This window comes from Centruroides vittatus, unplaced genomic scaffold (genome assembly GCF_030686945.1).
Source record: "Centruroides vittatus isolate TY-2023 unplaced genomic scaffold, ASM3068694v2 contig_290, whole genome shotgun sequence".
Lineage (NCBI taxonomy): Eukaryota > Metazoa > Arthropoda > Arachnida > Scorpiones > Buthidae > Centruroides > Centruroides vittatus.
In genome coordinates, this window is record NW_027121846.1 from 655770 (window position 1) to 677919 (window position 22150).

General features: G+C 36.6%; 1 protein-coding gene and 1 long non-coding RNA gene across 2 annotated transcripts in view; both read left to right on the plus strand.

Moving 5' to 3' along the window:
- The window catches only part of LOC136972369 (uncharacterized), a 151079-nt gene that overhangs the window by 78307 nt on the left and 50622 nt on the right, over positions 1–22150 (plus strand). The window lies entirely within an intron of this gene.
- On the plus strand, positions 3508–5631 carry LOC136972308 (synaptotagmin-14-like). The gene is made up of 4 exons (XM_067266863.1): positions 3508–3517; positions 3574–3702; positions 4529–4644; positions 4729–5631. Exons 1-4 carry the CDS (start codon positions 3508–3510, stop codon positions 4924–4926), a joined length of 453 nt encoding a protein of 150 aa, XP_067122964.1. The 3' UTR covers positions 4927–5631.

The following is a 22150-nucleotide window of genomic DNA, read 5'->3' on the forward strand; positions in this document are numbered from 1 at the left end:
TCATTTGGCCTCCCCGACGATATCGGGATATGACCCGGTGCACGTATAGTTCTTGGTGACGGCGCCAACGATAAAAGTCCAAACTTGAGGCGTTTTGTTAGAGGTCATGTAGTGGGATGAAACTGCCCCTCGAAATTTGAGCCGCCGCATGGGAGAGTGTTCTGAGGCGTAGCGTCGTGCGTAACGGCACATAACCAGTCTCTGTGTAAAGCAGGGGTGTCCAAACCGCGGCCCGCGGGCCGCATGCGGCCCAACGCAAGTTGCAATGCGGCCCAATGAACGTGTAAACAAAACTGACAAGTTTATTTTATTATTTATTTATTTATTTATTTATTTATTTCAACGGCATCAACCACAAAAAAGAAGTTTCACAAAGCCGTAAAACTTATATATATATACTGTTGAGATGGCTATTTTTGGGCTACTTTTTAGAAAATTTTGCTACTTTTTTTTGCTCTTTAGCTAACTCCGGCCCATAAATCCATGATTTCGTCGAATGTGGCCCAGAGAATCTGAAAGGTTGGACACCCCTGGTGTAAAGGGATAAGAGAGGGGTCGACCTGGGCACGCCCAGCGCTGTTCGTAATGCAGCGTGGAGCAGTCTCTCAATGCGATTTATGGCAGTGGGCGGGGCGCCATCCAGAAGCAGCGCTCCGAACTCCGCCATAGGACTGAGAACCGTAAAGAGAAGCCTGAGGAGCTCTGCTGTACGAGCGCCGTTACGGCGGGATGCGAAGAATTTCAGGAAAAATCCCACTCTGGTCAGTTTTGTGCGTATGAAGGTCTTGTGGGCCGTCCACGTGAACGTATGAGAAAAGTGCATGCCCAGGACATGTATGGTGGTGCGTCGCGGAATTCTCCCCGAAGACAGAGTCAGCGCCACTGGCGAACGATTATGTTTGGGTGACAGGTCCATGACAGCGCTTTTTGTTGCAGAGAAGGAGAGGCTCCATCTGGCCGCCCAACGGGTCAAATGGTCAAGCGCATTTTGCGCGCGGATGGTGGCCCGAGTGGGGTTGGTACTCGTAACAATAAGAAAGAGGTTGTCTGCGTATAGGACTGCCCCGACGCCCAGAGGGAAGTCTTTCCAAAGGTCAGCCATGTAGCAGGTGAACAGGAAAGGCGCAAGGACGCTGCCCTGCAAGACACCCTGCGTAAAAGTTTTTTTTTTTATTAGGAAAATCATCATTTTCCCTTACGGGGATCAGAGTACCCCTCTACCCCGCAGAGAACTACAGAGGGTTTCCCAATCTTTATTTCAATCAAGCATTATAACACACTTCTTACAAAACAAATGTAACAGAGATAGAATACAATACATAAAAATACATTGGTGCGTTTTGCAGATCACTAGACCATGCGGCAACTCGCCGCACTTAAGCCTTTGGGTGGCTTACCCGAGGTTTAGGTCATTACAGTTAAAGATGGCTTTAACTAGCTTTCTAAATTCAGGTAGGACGCACTTGGTCCTGACAATGTGGTAAAGGTTGAGTGGAGTGTTATCATGGTCCTTATAGAATGAGCATTCTAGCTCGGTCCTCAGAGCGGCATACCTCGCACACTCTAGCAACAGATGTTCCACGGTTTGCCTATTTGTCCCGCAGATACACTCTTCAGTGTCGTACTTATTTGTCTTTTTAAAGTAGGTCATGCATTTGGCGTGGCCTGATAGGACTTGAGTGAGGTAGAAATCCACCAGAATCCATCTAAGTTCATTAAGCCTTTCTTCTATATTTGGTAGGACATTGTAGGTGTGTCTACCTTTTTCAGACTCATTCCAGCTTAATTGCCACCTCCTCCGCATGCTGTCTCTAATTCCCCGTTTAATATAGGAAGCAGGTAATTCAGTAAAGTCAATCTCGGTCTTATTGGTTGCCTCTTTGGCCAACTGATCGGCCCTTTTATTCCCGACCACACCAACGTGTGCCCGGACCCATTTAAATCCGATGGTCCCATTGCCGTTATACTGTTTGATCATCCTTTTTATGTCATTAGTTATTCGGCTGGTATCCCTATATTGGCATAGGGCATCAAGGGCGCTTCTGCTATCTGTACAGATTAGCACTGTTTTGTCAGTCATCGATTCGATGTAATACCTTACTGCTTCTCTAATGGCCAACAGCTCGGCTTGATAAACCGTGCAGTTATTGTTTAGCCGGTATTGTCTATGGGCGACTTCCACGCCCTCCACAAAGACCACCAGAGCCGCCCCCACTCCTGTTTTGCTTTTTGAGCCATCTGTGTATATTTCGGCATCGTTGTTCTGGCTCTCGCCATGCTCTTTAATCTTCATGCGATTGGGGGGACTTGGTAACTCAGTGAAGGCAGGTTTGGTGGAATAAGTCCCAGTTGGAAAGATTCTGTCACCAACTCGGACCATTAGGCCCTTCCTTACTTTAAAATTTTGAGCCTTTTCATGAACCACAAGATCGATGGGAGGTACCCCGCAGATGACAAGCAAGGCCTCGGTGGAAATGGTGCGAAATGCCTTGGCAATCCGCAGAGTAGCATGCCTTTGGGCTGTGAATAGCATCCTCTTATTTCGTACTTTGTCCGTGGCCATGTGCCAAGCCACAGCAGAAGCCGCAGGTAATCTTTGGGACTATCACCATATTATAAATTTCTTTAACGACTTCTGTATCCAGGCCCCAGTTGGCCTTAGCGACCCTGGCCAGATTGTAATACATGAGGTCACTCCTGGTTTTGAGCATTTTGATGTGCTCATACCAATTAAGGTTTTTGTCTGGGACAACGCCCAGATACTTCATTGACGGTACGATAGCAATAGATTCATTCTCCATCTTAATGGTTGACACCCGTTTATACAGGTCTGATTCGCCTATCCTGTGGAAGATGATCCCTTGAGTATTCTTGGGATTAAACTCTAGTTTATATTTTCTGCCAATGTCGACCGCTGTCTTCAACAAACTGGTCCCGTGGGTTTCAATCTCTCTTCGGGAGTTGGCCCCAAAGAGTAAGATGGTGTCGTCGGCATAAGCGTATTCTTTAACGCCTTTGTCGTGAGCCAAGAAACTATTAAATAGAATGTTCCAGAAGAGGGGCCCAGAGTTAGACCCCTGGGGACACCCTCTGTTAATTCCTCATGTAACGTGAAGCCTCCTGTGGACAAACTCGACAGTCCGGTTGTGGAAGTAATTCTCCACAAGCTTGTACATGTTGACTGGGCACTTCGCCCGCCTGAGATTCAAAAGAATCTGGGACCACCAGGCGTGATCGAAAGCGCCCTTTATATCGAGGCTCAAAAGGCAACAATACTTGTAGTCGGAAGTAGTCTGTTTAACATCGTTTATGACTTGACATATAATGTCTTCGGTGGACTTCTCAGGCAGGAAGCCGAACTGTTTCGGGCTGAGGGCCCCGTCTTTTATAAGTTGGTATGTGAGCCTTTGGACTAGCAGATAATCCAATATTTTCCCCATCACCGGGAGCAGGCTAATGGGCCGATAGCTCCCGGGATTGCTTTTGCTTTTGTCCGCCGCCTTTGGGATGATTACCAGTCTGGCCTTTTTCCATCTTTCCGGGAAAATCCCGTATTCCAAGCACATGTTATAGACTCTAACCAGATCGTCTGGGATCATGGTCCACAGTTTGTGGACGATTTCAATGGAACTACAGGACGTTTATCAGTTGAAGTGATTAAAGGGAGCCATTTCCATAATATATCTCTTAACAGAGCACCTGGTAAATGCTAATATTATTTATTAATTATATGTGTTATTAATATGGGCATTATGAATAATGACCAACAAAATCGGGCATTGTAATAAATTTCAATGATTTATCAAATTGACTGGTCATTATGAATACTGCTATAACCTAATCGGGCAAAGTGATGATAATAACGTTAAGGAGTGATCCAACATATGCTAGCCAATCAAAACTTACATCTTAATTACACATGCATATTGCATTTAGTACTGAATTTTAAATTTATGTGACCAGTAGTTAATCTTTCTTCTTTGACAAAAGTAACGATCATGGAGGAATCATTAAGTGATATGAATAATTGCTTCAACAACCGATTAAACACGTTAATAGCAGAAAAAGGTGAGAACAATCAAATTTTTACAAAATCAGCATATTTGTCAATGATACAAAAAGTGAGAGTCAAAAATGAAAGTTACTTCTAAGTTACCAGAAGAATATCTGTTAATAGTACTTTGAAATAATTCACAAAAAATAAATATTTCTAAATGAAATAAGTGGAGTTTTTTTTAATCAAATTTAATTTGGTACTAAACACGATACGCATGCGCAACTCAGATGTGAGTGCTGATTGGCTAGCATATGTTGGTTGATCACTCTTAAACATATTATCACCACTTTGCCTGACTAAGTGATAATAGCATTCATAATGACCGGTCAATTTGATAAATTAATCAATATTTATCAGACTGCGCACCTTTTTTGGTCATTATTCATAATGCCTGATTAATCACTTTGTCCATAACATATATATTGTATTTTAAAAAATTATATACTTTAACTGTGTGATCATTTTTTAAAGATACTTACGTGAAACTCTCTTTGGTTTCATCGAGTGGCCAAGAAATTGCAAGAAGCAAAACATCGGTTCGAAGAGGACAACCAAATCCTCTTTTTAAAGAAACATTTGTATTTCAAGTAAGCTAGATATAAAGAAAATAATCTGTCAAAAATAATTCTTTACTTCACATATAATTATATTTTAAAATTTTCTTCATTTAGGTTGCATTGTTTCAGTCACCTGATGTAACGCTAATGGTATCGGTATATAATAAGCGCAGCACGAAACGTAAAGAAATGATTGGATGGTTTTCTCTTGGTTTGAATAGCAGTGGAGAGGAAGAATTAGCACACTGGAACGATATGAGGGAGAATAAAGGAGAGCAAGTGTGCCATTGGCACATCTTATTGGAGACTTAATTTCTTTCTCGTTGTTTTTGATTTCATAACCTATCGAAAGGGTTGAAGACATGTGTCTTACCGTGTATTCTCCACCTTCCTGTGTCAACAGCTGCGATATTGCAAAGCTGAAGGGAATTGTATCCCAGTTTTTCCCATCTCAAAATGCCTTTTTCACTGCATGCTTCGAAGGGGTAAGAGAATTGATGTATATGTTTTATCAATCAGGTGTTAATACCAATCTTTAAAAGAATTTATATAATGCACTCTGTGATGAATGTCTGTCTGTGTCAGCAATACAATGTATGCAAATGAAAGATTTCCAGTTAAAATTGACAAAAACAATGCATTTATTATTGTTAAAGCAAATCATTGTAAATTTCAGAGATTACAAATATAATTTCTACATAAAGATTCTATTGTAATTCTAATTAAAAAAAGAAGAAAGTTAATTTGATAGCAAAATCTAAATAACCTTTTAAAGAAGACAAATCAGATTGGATAAATGTAGTGGATTCAGAATTTGTAAATAATTGAAAGTGTAAATATACATTAATATTTTTAAACATTTATAAAATTGAATTTTGAAAAAATAATAATAAAAATGAAAGCTATGACTATAGAATTGTGATATAAATGGTTGCAAAGGTAAATACCAATTGTTTTCATTTGTGGAAAATGGGTAACATCTTTATTGTTACTTGTACCCAAAATGAGTTTCTTTTTAATGTATATACATACTTTTTAATGTATATACATACTATATATAATATATATATATATGTATATATATAGGCATATACAATATATATTTATGAATATAAATATGAAAGATTACTGCAAATAACTTGCTTTTTATCCCCCTTTTCCATAGAACTATATGTTGTAATATTTCAATTTATATGAATATTCTGAAGGAAAAAGATTACATTTTATCTAAACTAATATTAATACATGAATATATTGTATATTGTGTAAAAAAGTTTCATGTTTATGTATCATATCATTTGAAGATAGCAAGAATTTCTATCCATAAAAGCAAAGCTATTGATTCCAAAAGTAGCATTTGTTATGCCTCGGTCCCGATCGAAACAAAAATATGAATATTGTACCATTATTAGATTTAAGTAATCCAATATTTTAATCTAGTTCATCTATACATTCATCATCTTGGCATATTTTCCTCGAATTTAATGCTGTTGGCAGTTCTTTCTGTATTTGTTTTGTGTTTGAATTTATAGTGGATTATATATTGTCAATTTTTCTTCCCAGATTTTTGTCTATTATCATAACAAATGGTATTAAGTATATCCTATGTGAAATTGTATTGAAATAAATATTGAATTGGCATTCTTGTCATTTTCTGTTATCAGTATAAAAAGTTTTTGTCTTAAGAATTTAATTTATTGAAAGCAAATTAATTACAATTAATGAATACATTGTAATTTGTTAATTTATGTAGAGAATTTATTCTCTAATTGCTAATTTGATACTTTATATTGTAATGATATCATGATGATCATTTAAATAATTACAGTTAAGAATTCTAAACTTTGTTTCTGACTGAAAAGGAAAAAAATAAATTAGTCAAAATCAATATTTGTTTTCTTATTTATAACAAAAGGTAAAGGTGGTTTAGATTGTGAAACTTGAACAATTGCATTAAAAAAATCATAATTGTCTCCCAAGCATTTGTGATATGTAAAATTTTGTTTTTTGATAATTTTGTAAGGAGAGTCACTCTCCTTGGAAAGTTTTCAATCTTCACAACTTATTTTTCATTAAAACCTAACAAATTGATTTTCTTGATTAAGATTATTATTATTAACATATTTTTAAACCAGTATTATATAACATATTTTTAAACCAGTTATGGGGCTGATGGCAGAGTAATAGGCTGATTCCTTAACCACTACTTGCTTAAAGGCATCAGCCTACCACTGGAGACCTGGAATTGAATCCGAGTGAGCAACTTTAATTTTTCGTGGATATATGACCTGGAAGTGTTCGGCCATACTCATTATTTGGCTGCCTCCATTGTGGGCCTGGCCAAAACCACAATGAGTATGATTAAAAAGGCCTTAGTCCATGTTCACAATGGCAGAGGAAAAAAATTAAATTATGGAATGGTCAAAAATTGATGAAATAAAATATTCACAATAAAAACTTAATTTTCCATAGTTTTGTACTTAGCTGTTGGATAAATATTGAGAATTGTATATTAAAGTTTCAATCAATGGATCTTTAGTATAGTGCAATGTGTTTGAATTTCACGGGACGTGATATTTAAGTGTTCGTATTCAGTACTGGAAAGATACGTAGCAGTGCAAATGCAACCAAATTTTGTATGCTTATGTTACAGGACATGCAGAAGAGATTTCTACAAGGAAAAATTAGTACCAAAACCCACACGAAGAGACAAGGCCCTACATGTGGCAAAAAATATAATTGTAAACTGCATAAATTTAAACGACAAGGGTATTGGAATTGTGTCAAATTTGACTCCGAGTTGTTTGCAAATCACGTTTTGAGATCATAACCCCAAAACGGAAAAAAAATCGTGTATGTTTATTGGTGTCTATTTTGTTTAATATCTCAGGATGGGGTAAAGATTACGAAACGAAATTTGGCATGGTAGCTTGTGTGTAAGGGGCATTGATGCTGGAGCCATAGGTTGATGCCAAAGAATTTTTCAGGGTGATCTGACCCGGATATGTCAGGTTCCATCCCTTGTCACTCGGTCACCCCATTGTGGATCTGGCTTAACCCAAGAGAATTATTAAAAAGTTCTTCATGTCCACGGAGCAGGAAGAGTCAAAGATGAAAAACATAAAATAAAATTCAAGGCCATAAAAATGGTTTATTAGGAATTCTCTGTATTTTACAAGTATTATGAAAATTACGAAGAAATGACAATGAGAGAAAATTTTGTTGTATTATTTCATTTTCGGACATGGCATAAATCTTTAAATTTAGAATTTTTAAATTGGAGTATTCGTGTTTGTTAAGTTTCAAGATGTCTGTCGTTAGAGACATATTCGACGACGTCCTTAATTAATCGTTCAAAGGGTCGTTCTAGATGCATATTGAACTTTCTCCATAAATAACTAGCCAAGCATCTCGATTCGGTTAACATATCTGGTCGCGGACAGTAAATCCATTTCATATTTTCTAGGAATCCATAGCCTGTATTTGTAGTATATACGTTTGAACCGGGACTGAGCCACAATTTCAAACAATTTTTAACTTCCTCTGTAGAAGGAGAAGAATTGGATAAAATCGCAAAAAATCGTTTCTTAGGATCTGTAGTTATATAACCGCAAATAACAAGGTTGTTCTCGTCTTGCAAACCCCCTCTAGTTCCTATGGCAATATCGACCCGAACTCTTCTTCCTCCAATCTTTTGATTTTCTTTTAAGCAATTCCAAATACAGACTTCTTCCATGGTTTTCCGAAAATTTTCCAATTCAAAATGCGTAATAAACGAGCCCTGGAAATTTTTCACAATGTCTTCAGTTGTAGACGAATACCAAGAATAAATAATATTAACGATATTGACCAAAGACAAATTCAAATGTTTGAAGGGTTCGATTTCATTCATCGAATAAATTCTGCAAGTTCTCGATGAACAAGACCACGTTTCTCCATGGAATTCAATTTTATACACCATAGAAGAGGAACAACTGCTGCATATTTTTCTGTTTACTATTAAACCCATTGCGATTGCCCAATTTGTGAAACTGTCAATGTTACTGAAAATCATTTGCATGTATTTTAATTCTTCTTCACATTTGATGTTTAAAAGTTGTATTTCGGCTTCTGTCAACATAACTGGATGTAGAGATGTTGACTCGGTTTCATTCTCCATACTATATTTAGTAAAAGTTTAAGGTAAGATTGATATCAAAAGTTTTAAAACTATTTTTGACATAATAGAGTACAAAATATTATTATATTTAATTGTTACTTACATTTTTTGTAGATCTTTAATTCTTAATTGTAATTTTTAATAAATTAGAATTATCTATAATTTAAAATATAAAATTAACAACAACATTAAATCAGCATTCATTTTTTAAACTGCACGATTAATTGCATTTAGGGTTTAAACGAATTTTTGATCGAACAAATTTAATTTCTTAAGACTTACTGAATTTTAGAACACCGCGTGAAATGCCACACTAATTCCAGAACGGAATCTCGTGAAAGAATTCGAGAGACCGATTAGGAAGTTCGATTTGAGAACGATAAGAAGCTTAAACTGAGAAACGGAATAACATAAAAACGTTTATTCATGTTTATTTTGTACTCAAAATCGTGAGTAGGACAACTTTCGAATTAGGATTTTCACAGGGAGAAAGAGAAATTTTAAGAAAATGTCAGTCGAGAAAGTTTAACGCAGTGTTTCTCAACTGTTTTGACCTTTGACTTTTTTTGAACTTTACTCTTTTGGACTCGGGAAGTCTCGTTCCCGACATTCAGCCAACATCTCGTTGGCAAGTGTTGCCAGGCAGTGTTCGGGATCTCTGGCGCTGGCGGCCACAGCTACTCCCCACCAGTGTCTGTGACACGAAACGAGCGGGAAAGGTTACATGTCGGCCAGAGCGTGTGGTAGTTTGTCGCGTTGGGGCTGGATTGTCTGTGGTACGTTTAGTTGGCGCTGGTCTTGGCATTGAAGATGTTGGGGGTAACTGGTCCGACTCACTCGCTGCGAGAATAAAAGCTGGTTTCAGTCGATCAATAGAAACTACAGTTTCTTTTCCTTTTATGCATAGAGTGAATGTCTTGCTACCACGTGACACGACTTCGTAGGGTCCATCGTATGGAGGCTGCAAGGGCTTCCGTACAGCATCATTGCAAAGAAATACGTGGGAACATGACTGCAGTTCTTTCTGGATAAATGGGTTGCGGTAAGAGTGGTGCACCACAGGCACTGGTTTTAAGTTTGCCATCATCGTCCTGAGTTTTTCGACGAAAGAACATAGATTGACGTCCTGAGAACCTGGGACGAAAAACTCTCCAGGCAGTCGGAGGCTGGTGCCATAGAGCATCTCAGCCGCGGTAGTATTGGTGTCTTCACGGAGCGCAGTTCGCAATCCTAACAAGACTGTAGGTAGCACTTCCGTCCATCTTTCAGTAGAGTGACACTTGATGGCAGTTTTAAGTGAACGATGAAAGCGTTCAACAATGCCATTTGCAATTGGATGGTATGCTGTTGTCCTAACTCTTTGGGTACCAAGAAGTTGAGTGAGGGATTTAAATAAGCCAGATTCGAATTGCCGTCCTTGGTCAGATGTTATTTGGGCAGGCACTCCAAAGCGAGATATCCAGCCTGAGTACAGGGCTGAAGCTACTGTTTCAGCTGCTATATCTGGCAACGGGATTGCTTCTGGCCAACGAGAAAATCTATCGATGATTGTGAGGCAATATGTTGAGCCGTTGGAAGGTGGCAATGGACCAACAATGTCAATATGAATATTTAAAAATCTAGCGTCTGGAATAGGAAAGGTTCCCAAAGGGCTAGCGACATGTCTCTGGATCTTCGACCGTTGACAAGAAATGCAGGTGCGAGACCATGTCTGGCAGTCTTTACTGATGGATGGCCAAACAAATTTTGCTTTTACCAATCTTGTTGAGCTCCTTACACCTGGATGGGACAGGTTATGGACAGTGTTGAAAGCAGTGCGATGATAACTAGGCGGAATGTATGGACGAATGCGACCTGTCGATACATCACAGTAAATTTCGACATCACTATCAGGAAGTTTAAACTTCTTAAGTACAAGTGATGAGTCACTTGAAGTCAGGAGAGACTGGAGCTCAGGATCTTGCTGTTGGTCTTTTGCAATTTTGCTATAATTTATAGATGGGCTACTAATTGATTCAATACGGGAAAGAGCATCAGCTGGAACGTTATCGATCCCCTTTATGTGTCTGATGTCTGTTGAGAATTGTCCTATAAAGTCAAGATGTCTCAACTGACGGGGTGTACACTTATCGTGTCGTTGCTGGAAGGCAAACGTTAATGGTTTATGGTCTGTGTAAATGGTGAACTGTCGTGCTTCCAGCATAAACCGGAAATGTTTCACAGCCAAATACACAGCCAGAAGTTCTCGGTCGTATGCAGAATACTGACACTGAGAGTTACTCAGTTTGCGGGAAAAGAACGCTAGTGGCTGGAGACCTTGTGCTGTAACTTGATGAAGGGCAGCGCCCACAGCAGAATCGGATGCATCGACGTGAAGTGCAAGGGTAGCACTCGGTGAAGAATGATGTAGTAAGGTGGCATCTGCTAATTGTGACTTACATGACTCAAATGCCTGAATCGAATTGTCAGTCCATTTAATCTCGCGCTGGTCGTTTTTCTTTGCTCCTTTAAGTAGGTCGTGTAAAGGAGCTTGGTGATGGGCTGCATGGGGTAGAAACCTACGATAAAAGTTCAAGATGCCTAAGAACCTTCTCAGCTGGATGGCCGTAGCGGTCAAGAGTTAGGCAGCCTGCCGCCCTGGGGGACCCGGGATGGAAATCCGGACGGGTCGAAAAATCCCCAGGAATTTTTCGGGGGGGTGGTCCGTCCGGATATGTCGGTCCCCGTCCCTCACCACCCGGCCGCCCCATTGTGGGCCTGGCCGAACCCATAATGGGCTTGCTATAAGAGGCCCTCTTAGTGCCCACTGGGCGGAAAGAGTTACAAAAAAAAAAAAAAAAAAAAAAAAGAACCTTCTCAGTTGTTTGAGGGTCTGTGGTCGCTTCTGTTGAGTTATGGCAGATACACGTTCTGGAAGTGGCATAACGCCGTGGGGAGACACCATGTATCCTAAGAATGATACATGTGGAGCAGCAAAAGTACACTTGGATGCATTGATTTGCAGACCGTACTTGTCAAGGCGTTGAAACACTTGCCGCATGTGCATCTTATGTTCCTCCCACGAAGTGCTAGCAATGAGGATGTCATCTAGGTATGAAAAACAAAAGTTTAAGCCTTTCAGAACTTCGTGCATGAATCGTTGGAATGATTGGGCTGCGTTGCAGAGACCAAAAGAGAGGAAAACGAATTCAAATAGCCCAAATGGCGTTGTAATGGCTGTCTTTGGCACATCATCTGGGTTAACTGGTATATGATGGAAGGCTCTAACCAAATCGATCTTGGAAAATATTCGGGCTCCGTGTAGACTTTGACCAAAATCGTGGATGTGTGGCACCGGATAGTGATCGGGAACAGTTATCCTATTCAGGGCACGATAGTCTCCAGTAGGTCTCCAATCGTTACAGCCCTTCGGAACCATATGGAGGGGAGAAGCCCAGTTGGACTTTGATGGTCTGCATATATCTCACTCCATCATGTGCTGGAATTCTTGCTTTGCTACTTGCAGCTGAGCCGGATGCAATCTATCGAGATTTGGCAAATACGGGTGGACCGTGTGTTTCGATATAATGCACTGTGTTGTGCTTGACTTTATCTGAAAACGGTCGAGGACGAGTGAGAGGTGGAAAGTCCTTGAGGATATCCTGCATTGGGGAATTGCTGATTATAGTTTTGACCGAAGTAGGTGGTCCTGTATAATATCTTCCTCGTGTAGTAAGGGAAGTCAGGGGGTCGACCAGTAATCTGTTTCGTATGTCGAGAATGAGTCCAAAGTTGGCCAAAAAGTCTGCACCGATTATAGGCTTCTGCACATCAGCTATGGTAAATTCCCATCTGAAAGAACGTCTTAAGTTGAGGTCAAGTTCTAGCACCTTTGTTTCAATACGTCGAGATTTTTGAGTCGTTTTCAGCATACAATTCAACCTTTGTAGGCTGATTCTTAGTGCGATTGGAAATGATCGATAAATCTGCTCCAGAATCAATTAAAAAATTTAGGCCAGTTTTGTTGTCATACACAAACAGACGGCTATATTTAGGAGCCAGGCTGGACCCACAGGCCGTTACTGCGGCTGGCTGCGCTCGTTTCCCTGATCGTAATGCAGTTCGGTCGAAGGAACACGGCAAAGGACATTTCCTAGCGGCTGATCCAAACTTATCATGGTAGTAACAATATCCCTGACGATTGAGGCTTCTTCCTTGAGGGCGTGAACTAATGCGAGACCTTGAATTCGGGTCAAGTCGGTTTCTCTCTCTACTACGATAACGAGGACAAGCAGTACGCGATACATTAAGTTCTGCAACCTTCGTTGTGAGTTCTAAAATCTGCATTTCGAGATTTTTGATTACGGGATTTTCGGCTTCTAAGTTGATGCTGGCCAGTTGGGTTGGTTCTGTAAGTTCAGCAACCTTGTCAGCAAGGATGGCTAGCTTGTCTAGTTCATCACCGCTAACAGCCAGAACTGTCTGAATATTTTTGGGGAGACGTCGGAGCCACAAGTTTCTAAGAAATTCTTCGGTAATCTTGCCCGCTAAAAGCTCCCTCATTTTACGGAGTAAAACGCTGGGTTTCTGATCCCCTAACGCCAGATCTTCAAGCAGAATTTTAGCCTCTTTAGCAGCGGAGTTCTGAAAAATTTCGAGGAGTCGATCTTTGAGTTTAGTAAACGGAGCCTCGGCTGGACGGTCAAATACTAAGTCACTGACGTTAGATAGAATCTCCGCGTCCAGGGAATTGACTAAATAGTTGTACTTAGTGTTCTCACTTGTAATCCGATTAATGGCAAAAGCTGCGTCTAGCTGCACAAAAAATAATTTGATGTTGGTTTTAGTGAAGATAGGCATTTTTGCCTGTACACGTCCGATTTCCAACTCGTTCTGTTCCGCCATTTCGGGCGCCTAACTATGCGGGTAGAAGGAAAGCGGGATAGTCTTTGATTAGGCTTAGCCCGAGTCACGCACTCTTAGTCGTCTTATTGAATTTACGATTCAGAAACTGATCATACCTGCATGTCCTGTTAAAAATGTTTATTCATAGGCACAGAGTTGTTCACTATCCAATTCAGTCGAGAGTCCAGGGGTGCATATACTTTTGGAGTCAAACTGATCCGAGATCGCTTCGATCGTTCAAATCGTGTATACAAAGGAACTACTGCAATCCGATCAATCTCTGTTTGCGTATACAAACGCCATCTAGGATCAACTGGATCGCGATCAAACTAATCCGAGCGGAGGGTAAGATCGTTTGGATCGGATAAAATAGATTAAAGATGGCGGCTTCCGTGGTTGAAGTTAAGCTTACAGTAAAAAACGAAGAAACACGTTTAATTGTTGACAAGGAAACTTATTTAAAGCTTATAAATGCAAGTAAAAACATCATTATTGAAATATCCGATAAACTGGGATGAAAAAATAAGTATTTAGAGACAGTTTTGCGAAGTGGTACCTCAAGAATGTATAGCGTGCACTTTCATCTTTTCTGCAAGTTTTATTTTTTAATTTTGTGAAATTTTTATTTAAATTTTATTTTGTGAAAAACAATTTTATTCACAGAGTAATACGATTTAAAAATTCGTACGAATGAGCACAAACAATTTTGTCAAATACACGATAATTCGTAACAGCGTATGTCGTTAGAACTAACTACAGTTTTAATATCGAGAAATAAAATGGATTATTTTAATTTAAATAATTGATCCTTGTTAGTTAACATGTACAGTTTCAAAGATATACGTATAATATTTTTAAAACTCAGCATATGTTAACTAACAAGGAGAGACTATTATTAACTAACAAATGTTTGCCGCCATTTTCGATTCTACTTGTATACTTTCCGCCATGACAGAAGCTATCTATATCACGTGACACGGGTTGATCCGATTTTACAGATCGATCCATACAAAACGAAAAGTATATGCAGCCCAGGTAGTTCGTTAATCGCATCACGTTCGGGTCACCACTTTGTCATTCGATCCTACTGATCTTTAGAACTAAGCAGACAAACACGAACAGTAACAAAAAACTTTATTAAAAAGGTGAGAACTGTCACCGACATCTTCGGCCAACATCCAGGCAAAAACCCCGCGAACTTTCGCGCCTCTTTTTCTTACAAGTTGCCAGCCAACATCTCGTTGGCAAGTGTTGCCAGGCAGTGTTCGGGATCTCTGGCGCTGGCGGCCACAATATCAAAAGTTTTAAAACTATTTTTGACATAATAGAGTACAAAATATTATTATATTTAATTGTTACTTACATTTTCTGTAGATCTTTAATTCTTAATTGTAATTTTTAATAAATTAGAATTATCTATAATTTAAAATATAAAATTAACAACAACATTAAATCAGCATTCATTTTTTAAACTGCACGATTAATTGTGTTTAGGGTTTAAACGAATTTTTGATCGAACAAATTTAATTTCTTAAGACTTACTGCATTTTAGAACACCGCGTGAAATGCCACACTAATTCCAGAACGGAATCTCGTGAAAGAATTCGAGAGACCGATTAGGAAGTTCGATTTGAGAACGATAAGAAGCTTAAACTGAGAAACGGAATAACATAAAAACGTTTATTCATGTTTATTTTGTACTCAAAATCGTGAGTAGGACAACTTTCGAATTAGGATTTTCACAGGGAGAAAGAGAAATTTTAAGAAAATGTCAGTCGAGAAAGTTTAACGCAGTGTTTCTCAACTGTTTTGACCTTTGACTTTTTTTGAACTTTACTCTTTTGGACTTGGGAAGTTTCGGAACGTAGAGAAGTGCAAAAACATTCGGAGTTTTTCCGTATGCGCGGATGTTAGAATGCGTGGGGAGGCACGATTTAGTTCAATCACTTTGAAGCTTAACTCTTGTGTTAAACCATTGGATTCCGATTAGAAAACCACAGACGTTATTATTCTTCAAACAGGGTGAACAAAGTCGTGCCCCACATACACAGTTCCAACATCCATATATACAGGAAAAAAACACCGAATCTTTTGCATATCTCGACATTTCAAGGTGTCCTGAGTCCAAAAATTAAAAATTTGGAGGTCATTTTTCGACCGTAATAGCCGGGAAAGCAAAAAAACTGTCGAATACATATTTAGGCCTATATATTGACTATGTCATTACTTAGAGGAGTCTTTTAGCTTCGGAATAAAAGAAGTTTATACGTTTTATCTTTATTAGAACTCTATTTATTGAAGCTTTTATTCTGATGTCATCACGTGATTTCAGAATTATCGGGCCTATTTTTGGTAACAAGTCCGCCCCTGGTCGGAGTAAGAATCGGTAGATTTTTACACGACTCCACAGCTCTGTATAAAAGAATGCATAAAAAATTATTTTAATAAATTTAAATAGATTTAAAAATCATATTTTTTAAAATTTTTATAATAGCCACAGAAATACGAATTTGAGGAAATATTTGCTCAATATGTTTACATATCAACACAAAAGCCAAATTAGAAAACTATATTTACATAATAGAATTAACACAACTGAATTAAAACGCGCTCTTCTGTAGAATAAACAAAGAATTTTCTAATTATTTCCTGTACGAATATTAAATTTTAATTATTCAATTCTATTATAAAAAGATTCATACAAAGATATATAAAATGATTCTGTCGGACCTCCCATGACGGTCATCTCCGAACAAGATCATTTTTTACAATTTAAAAAATAAAACAGTTAAAATGTTCATTGATAAACCGACAATTAAAAAAAAATATACACCTATCCCTCGATTTGCACGGTTTCGCTTTTACACGGTTTTTAAATAAAAACAAAAAAGTTTTTGAGACAGCTGTTGGTAGCCGTTCGCGAGTTATTCTCATGCACATCTGTCTATAAACCTGTCTTCCCCTGAGATTTGTATCAGTTACCGTAAATACTCAAATACATCACGATTATTTCGATCCAATATGCTATCTCTATAGATAGGGACCAAAAAATGGTCCAAAACATAAACTTCTATTGGATGTAAAATTACGAAATTTGCTGAAGTCACAAACAACATCCAATAGAATGTAAATAAGCATTGTTTAAATTATTTCGAGCAACGAAATGTTACGTCTCATTTTACATGGATTCGGTTTGCGCGATTTTTCTAGGAAAGTTTAAATCGAGGGATGAGTGTATATGTGCTGTGTTACCCGTCGTTGACGGGAGATATTTATTTCGTGAAATTATATTTACTTACCTAAAGAGTATATCTGCGGAGAATTGCGTTACAGACTCATTATATTCTTATTAAAGATGTGGAATATTTTCTAGATAAACTTATTGAATAACTTTCCGATATACATTTCGTGTTTTATCATCAGGAGCACAAATGAACAGATTTGTAGCTACTAACACGTGAGCGCGCAACATAGAGTTGGCCATGTGAAAAGCAACTGCATCCCAGGTCAAGTCCCACAACTCTTAAGAACTTCTGATACTAAACGAAAGTTACGTTTTTTTCAATTTAAAAAATTTTCCCTGAAAAGGAGTTAGATACATAACTGACATGACTGTTTCTAATAGCAAAAGTATGACGTATAGGGGCATGGGCAAGACTACTAATTACAGGTGGAGAGTATATAATTTAAATAAATTAAAAATATGATTAAAAATTGCAGCCCGGCATTGTGATGATGTCACAAACAGTAATATGGATTTTTACGATTTACAATTTACTTGCTGTTACGCTGAAGCATTCTGCATTACTCAAGTTATGTTGTGTAGTTGATTTCCAAAAAGTCTTCCGTTTCCACATTAGACAGGTTTCCGATTTATAATAGTATTTTACACCGGAAGTGTCATTTAGAGATTTATTTTCTGCTTAGGCAGGTTTTTGTTTTATAAAAGGTCCGCGTTAGACAGGTTTTATTATATAAACATACGTAGACAATTATGAAGTACCTTTATCGCATTTGTAAAGAATTCTTAGTACATTAATCAATTTATTCGTTTTTTTTTTTACATTCTCGCTGTATCAAAACATACAGAATCCGTAATACATCAGTTATTCCCACAAACAGCTTAACAAATAAATTCTCTCGTTGGTTAATTCTATGGCTAAATTTGTTTACAGAATTAAATAATTTGATTGAAAAGCTCCAATAAATGGGATTTTTGTAGATAAAACAAATAGAGGAACGTGGATTTATAAAATTGTGAAGCCTGAAATATCAGAAGCTTTCTTCGTTCAACATAAAGAAATTTCTACTTTGCCTGTGTTTGATTCTGTTGATTGATGTCTTCAGAAGGGTATACAGGGTATTTCAAAAAAGACGGGCAAAATTTTTAAGGGGTGGAAGACAGTGGCGTGCCGTCATTGGAAGCGGTGGAAGCGCCGCTTCCACTTTCCAATGACCTTCCCTTGTAGTTTCTAAAATATAAATTTTCATATTTTAACGTACTTTGAATTATTAAAATTAATATTTTATTATAACTGCATTATGTAACTTATTACAAATTTCTATACTACATGTGAAAAAAACGATAAGATTGCTATTGTATATTCGAATATCAGTGGCGGAATGGAAGCGCTTACGAGACAGCTTCCACGGCGAGAATAACTGAATGGTGTAAAGCAGCCAGAGGGCATTGGCGCATGCGCTTTACAGAGCACCAACCTCAGCTGGTTTAGCTGGTGGAAGCTACACACGTGTAACGCTTCCAACGATTCTATCCCTTAGCCACTGGGTAGGGAGCTATCTGACTAAGTGAATTGTTTAAGATTTAAAAAGTAAAGATTATTCAATGTTATTTTTATGTACGTTTTTTTGCAAAATTATATTTAATTACAGTATAATTAAAAGAAAATTATAATTATATTGACAGATTTTCAGACATAAAATCTTTAGAATTTTTATCACTTTTAGATGTTAATAATTTTAATATTACGAAAAACAATTCCAAGCGTGTTTTAATTCTTTAAATTAAGTAAACTTTACGGGAAATTTTTTGATTTATCTAAATTACGTAGCGAATCGCAATATTTATATTCGTGTCCGGACTATATTGACAAGTAACTCTTAAACATAAAACACATTATAATTAATGTCGATCCGAACAAAGACGTACTAAAAGAATTATATGATTTAACATCATTAATATTTACGGTACCATGTACCGGTGGGTCTGCTGAGCGCAGTTTTTCGACCACGAAGCAAATTCATACATTGGCCAGGAACACTCAGTCGGAGGAAGATTGTCGTCGCTAGCGTTGCTTTCGATAGAAAAAGAGCTTTTAAATACGTTGATGGAGTCGCGACCAGCGATTTTTATGATAAAGTAATTAACGACTTTGCGGAAAAAATCGCCGAATAGAATTAGTTTATAAAAAATTTTAAAAAAACAAGTTTTTCGATCATTGTTTGTATCGTATCAATTTGTATTATGTATGTATTATTTATATTTTACAACTAAAATACATAAATTGTTTATTTTTGTCATTTCCAGTATTTGTTTAAAACTTTTATGGAAATGTCATGTACCGGAAAGGTCTGACCCGTTACGAAAGAGGGGAGAAAACGGTTAATTTAGAGAAAAATTTATTAGTTTAAAAAGACATAGGTAAAAGACGTTTGTAGTCGGACACTCATTGTTTATATCAAACTGCCAGGCAGAAACTATAAACCGCGGAAGGAAGTCGTCCTACGATCAGTGGAAGATCGAATTCATCTTATATTTTGGCTTTTCTCCGGCTCCAGGTAAGAGTCTCGTTACGCTTAGTAACCAGAGACCACCACTCGGAAAGCGTGATTGAGGGAGAGTGACCAATCAAATGGACGAAAGAAAGAACGAAGATTGATATAATCTTCGTCAATTCCACCACGCACGTACGAATGGACTCTAGATCATTACTGACGCGCAATTAACTGATTGCCCCTGGAAGTCGGCTTCTTACAAAAACACAGCTTCCCTATCATCAAACGTCACGGCACGCCACTGAACTATATTGTGATTTGTTTCTAATAAAGAAAACTGTCAAATACTAGTTTTCAATAGAACTTTAAATTAGTCTTTTGCGTTGTGTTATTTTAAGTAATTTTTTTTATTGAAATTGGCAATAGAACATAGATTTTGAGATTTATATTTAAGTGCAATTAAAATTAATGAAGTGATTTTAATTTCTTTCATATGAGTTAACGTGTATGACATCATTTAACATCATATAAATAATATGATGTTAAATGATTTAAACGATCTCAAATTATTTCAGTTGATTCTAATTGATATATATGGAGGTTAAATGATATAAAACTTACTAAACCATTTTAAATATTTTTGCCAGTCCGCAGGTGCAGAAAGGTTGAAGAACGTTGCTGTAGATCGTGTGACAAAATTATGAAGACGACAAAATCATTTACAGAGCGCATATAATTGGCTATAACTTGAAAATCACATACTCCCGACAGCCAAGACACAGCTACGAAGAAACACGCATTAAAAATTAAGCAGTTTATATATATTGTAAACTGGGTTTCCTAAGACCAAAATCAAGTAGAGTAAAACAGCAATTATCCAGATTGCCCCGCAACTTCCTTAAAAATAAATACGCTTATATATCGATGTACTGTAAATGCATGAAACGTTACGTTTTTCTAAATGTAGAAAATAAACTATATTCTTCATTTATACATTTTCACATTTAATAGTTTATTTGCACTTAATTATGTACACACGTTCTGTTTAGATTTTAACAATATTAATATTTTACGCAAAAATTCAATTATCCGTACGGCCTGAGATCCCGATTAATTCGAATAATTGAATGTTTAACTTTTTTAAAAGTACATATAAAAACTATTAAGTTCTTAAAAGATAATATAAGGTTCCTAAAAATACTATATATGAATATGTAAAGTAGTAAAAGTTACCATAGAAAAAAGCTATACGTCTACTTGAAAAAATTTTTAATACGTATTTGTTGTGATAAATTTATAAAACTCAACCAATTTGTTTACATTTCTGTTGGATTTATGCTTCGCTTTTCATTTCCAAAGGAATAAAACAATAGTTTTGAGAGTTTTGATGAGTTACATGAGATATTTACTAATTGATCTTTCAGGCAATATAAACCGAGACTGAACAAGGCGAAACAAGGGAAGAATTGCATACAGGCACCTCAAGCAATAGAACATCATTTAAGCTATTTAAAATGTAAAGAAATGAATTAAAATATAACATAACAAAGCAATTTTTCAACAGATCTGAAAATTTTGATAAAATTAAATGATTGATAACAGTATCTACTATTAAAAGAAACGAATAGTATTGAATATGAAACAAAAGTCTTCTCATATATATCTCTATTTTTTCTGTTTTGGAAAATTTGAAATTTGTAAGACAAATTGCTGACATTTTGACATTAATTCATTAACATATGGACTTTATCTATTTTATGTGTCAAAGTGAATAGGTTAAAAATTATATTCATAATTTTCACAGTAAGATCATTGTATAAAATATTTTTATGTAATCAACATAGTGGGTACTTGACTGTGGGAGAAGAAAATAAGTCCTAGTAAGAAGGTGTCAGGTTTTTTGGTTTTTTTCATTCAGTAGACTGGTGTAAAATTAATTCACAATGCATTCATCCGAAGCATCATAACACATTTAATTTTCGCTTGAATGATCATCATACAACCAGAATTTAATTTTTTATTCTCGGACAGTGCACATTAACTGTAAATTTGTTCTCTGTGATTTACAGAAGAAGATTATTTAAATATTAATTTAATTAAATATTTATACGAGTAGTATGTTTACAGTTAAGATTTATTGCTAAAATATAAGTAAATTTAAGTAGTTTTTTTTTAAATTTATTGTCAGATGAAAGACATTGTTAAGGAATACCATAATTAAAAATAACCAAAAGGACAAAGATAGAAGTTTGATTACTTACAAAGCAACGATTCGAACGAGTAAAATAATTAGAAAATATTTATTAAATTAGGCCTACTTTAAATTTGAAGATAACAATCGCGTGTTAAAATTTTAATAAACAAACATAGATTTCTTTAAGGTTTTACTTCCAAAAAAATAATTATACAGTTTACATTATTAAAATATTAAATCTTACCTATAAAATCAATACCTATGATAAGAATTCCAAATTCCGTAGTCCAAAAATTAATGTAAAGAAATACGGTAAATGGGTTTAACAATTTAAACTGTTGTTATTTACTTATAAATAAAATACCTTTTATAAACAATCAATACAAATGTAATGCAAAATATATGTCAAAAATGTACTTTTTTTTTATAATTTAAGAAACAAATACATAATTATTAAAACAATTTTTGTTTTAAAAATTTTTACATAAAACAATGAAGATTAGAAGGAATAAAATTAAAACTATAACAGAATAAAAATTGTGTACTAAACAGTAACTAGTTAT

Coding starts and splice junctions, on each gene's coding strand:
- LOC136972308 (XM_067266863.1), top strand. Junction 3,703..4,528: donor ATCTCTTAACAGAGCACCTG/GTAAATGCTAAT, acceptor CATTTTTTAAAG/ATACTTACGTGAAACTCTCT. Junction 4,645..4,728: donor AAGAAACATTTGTATTTCAA/GTAAGCTAGATA, acceptor TTCTTCATTTAG/GTTGCATTGTTTCAGTCACC.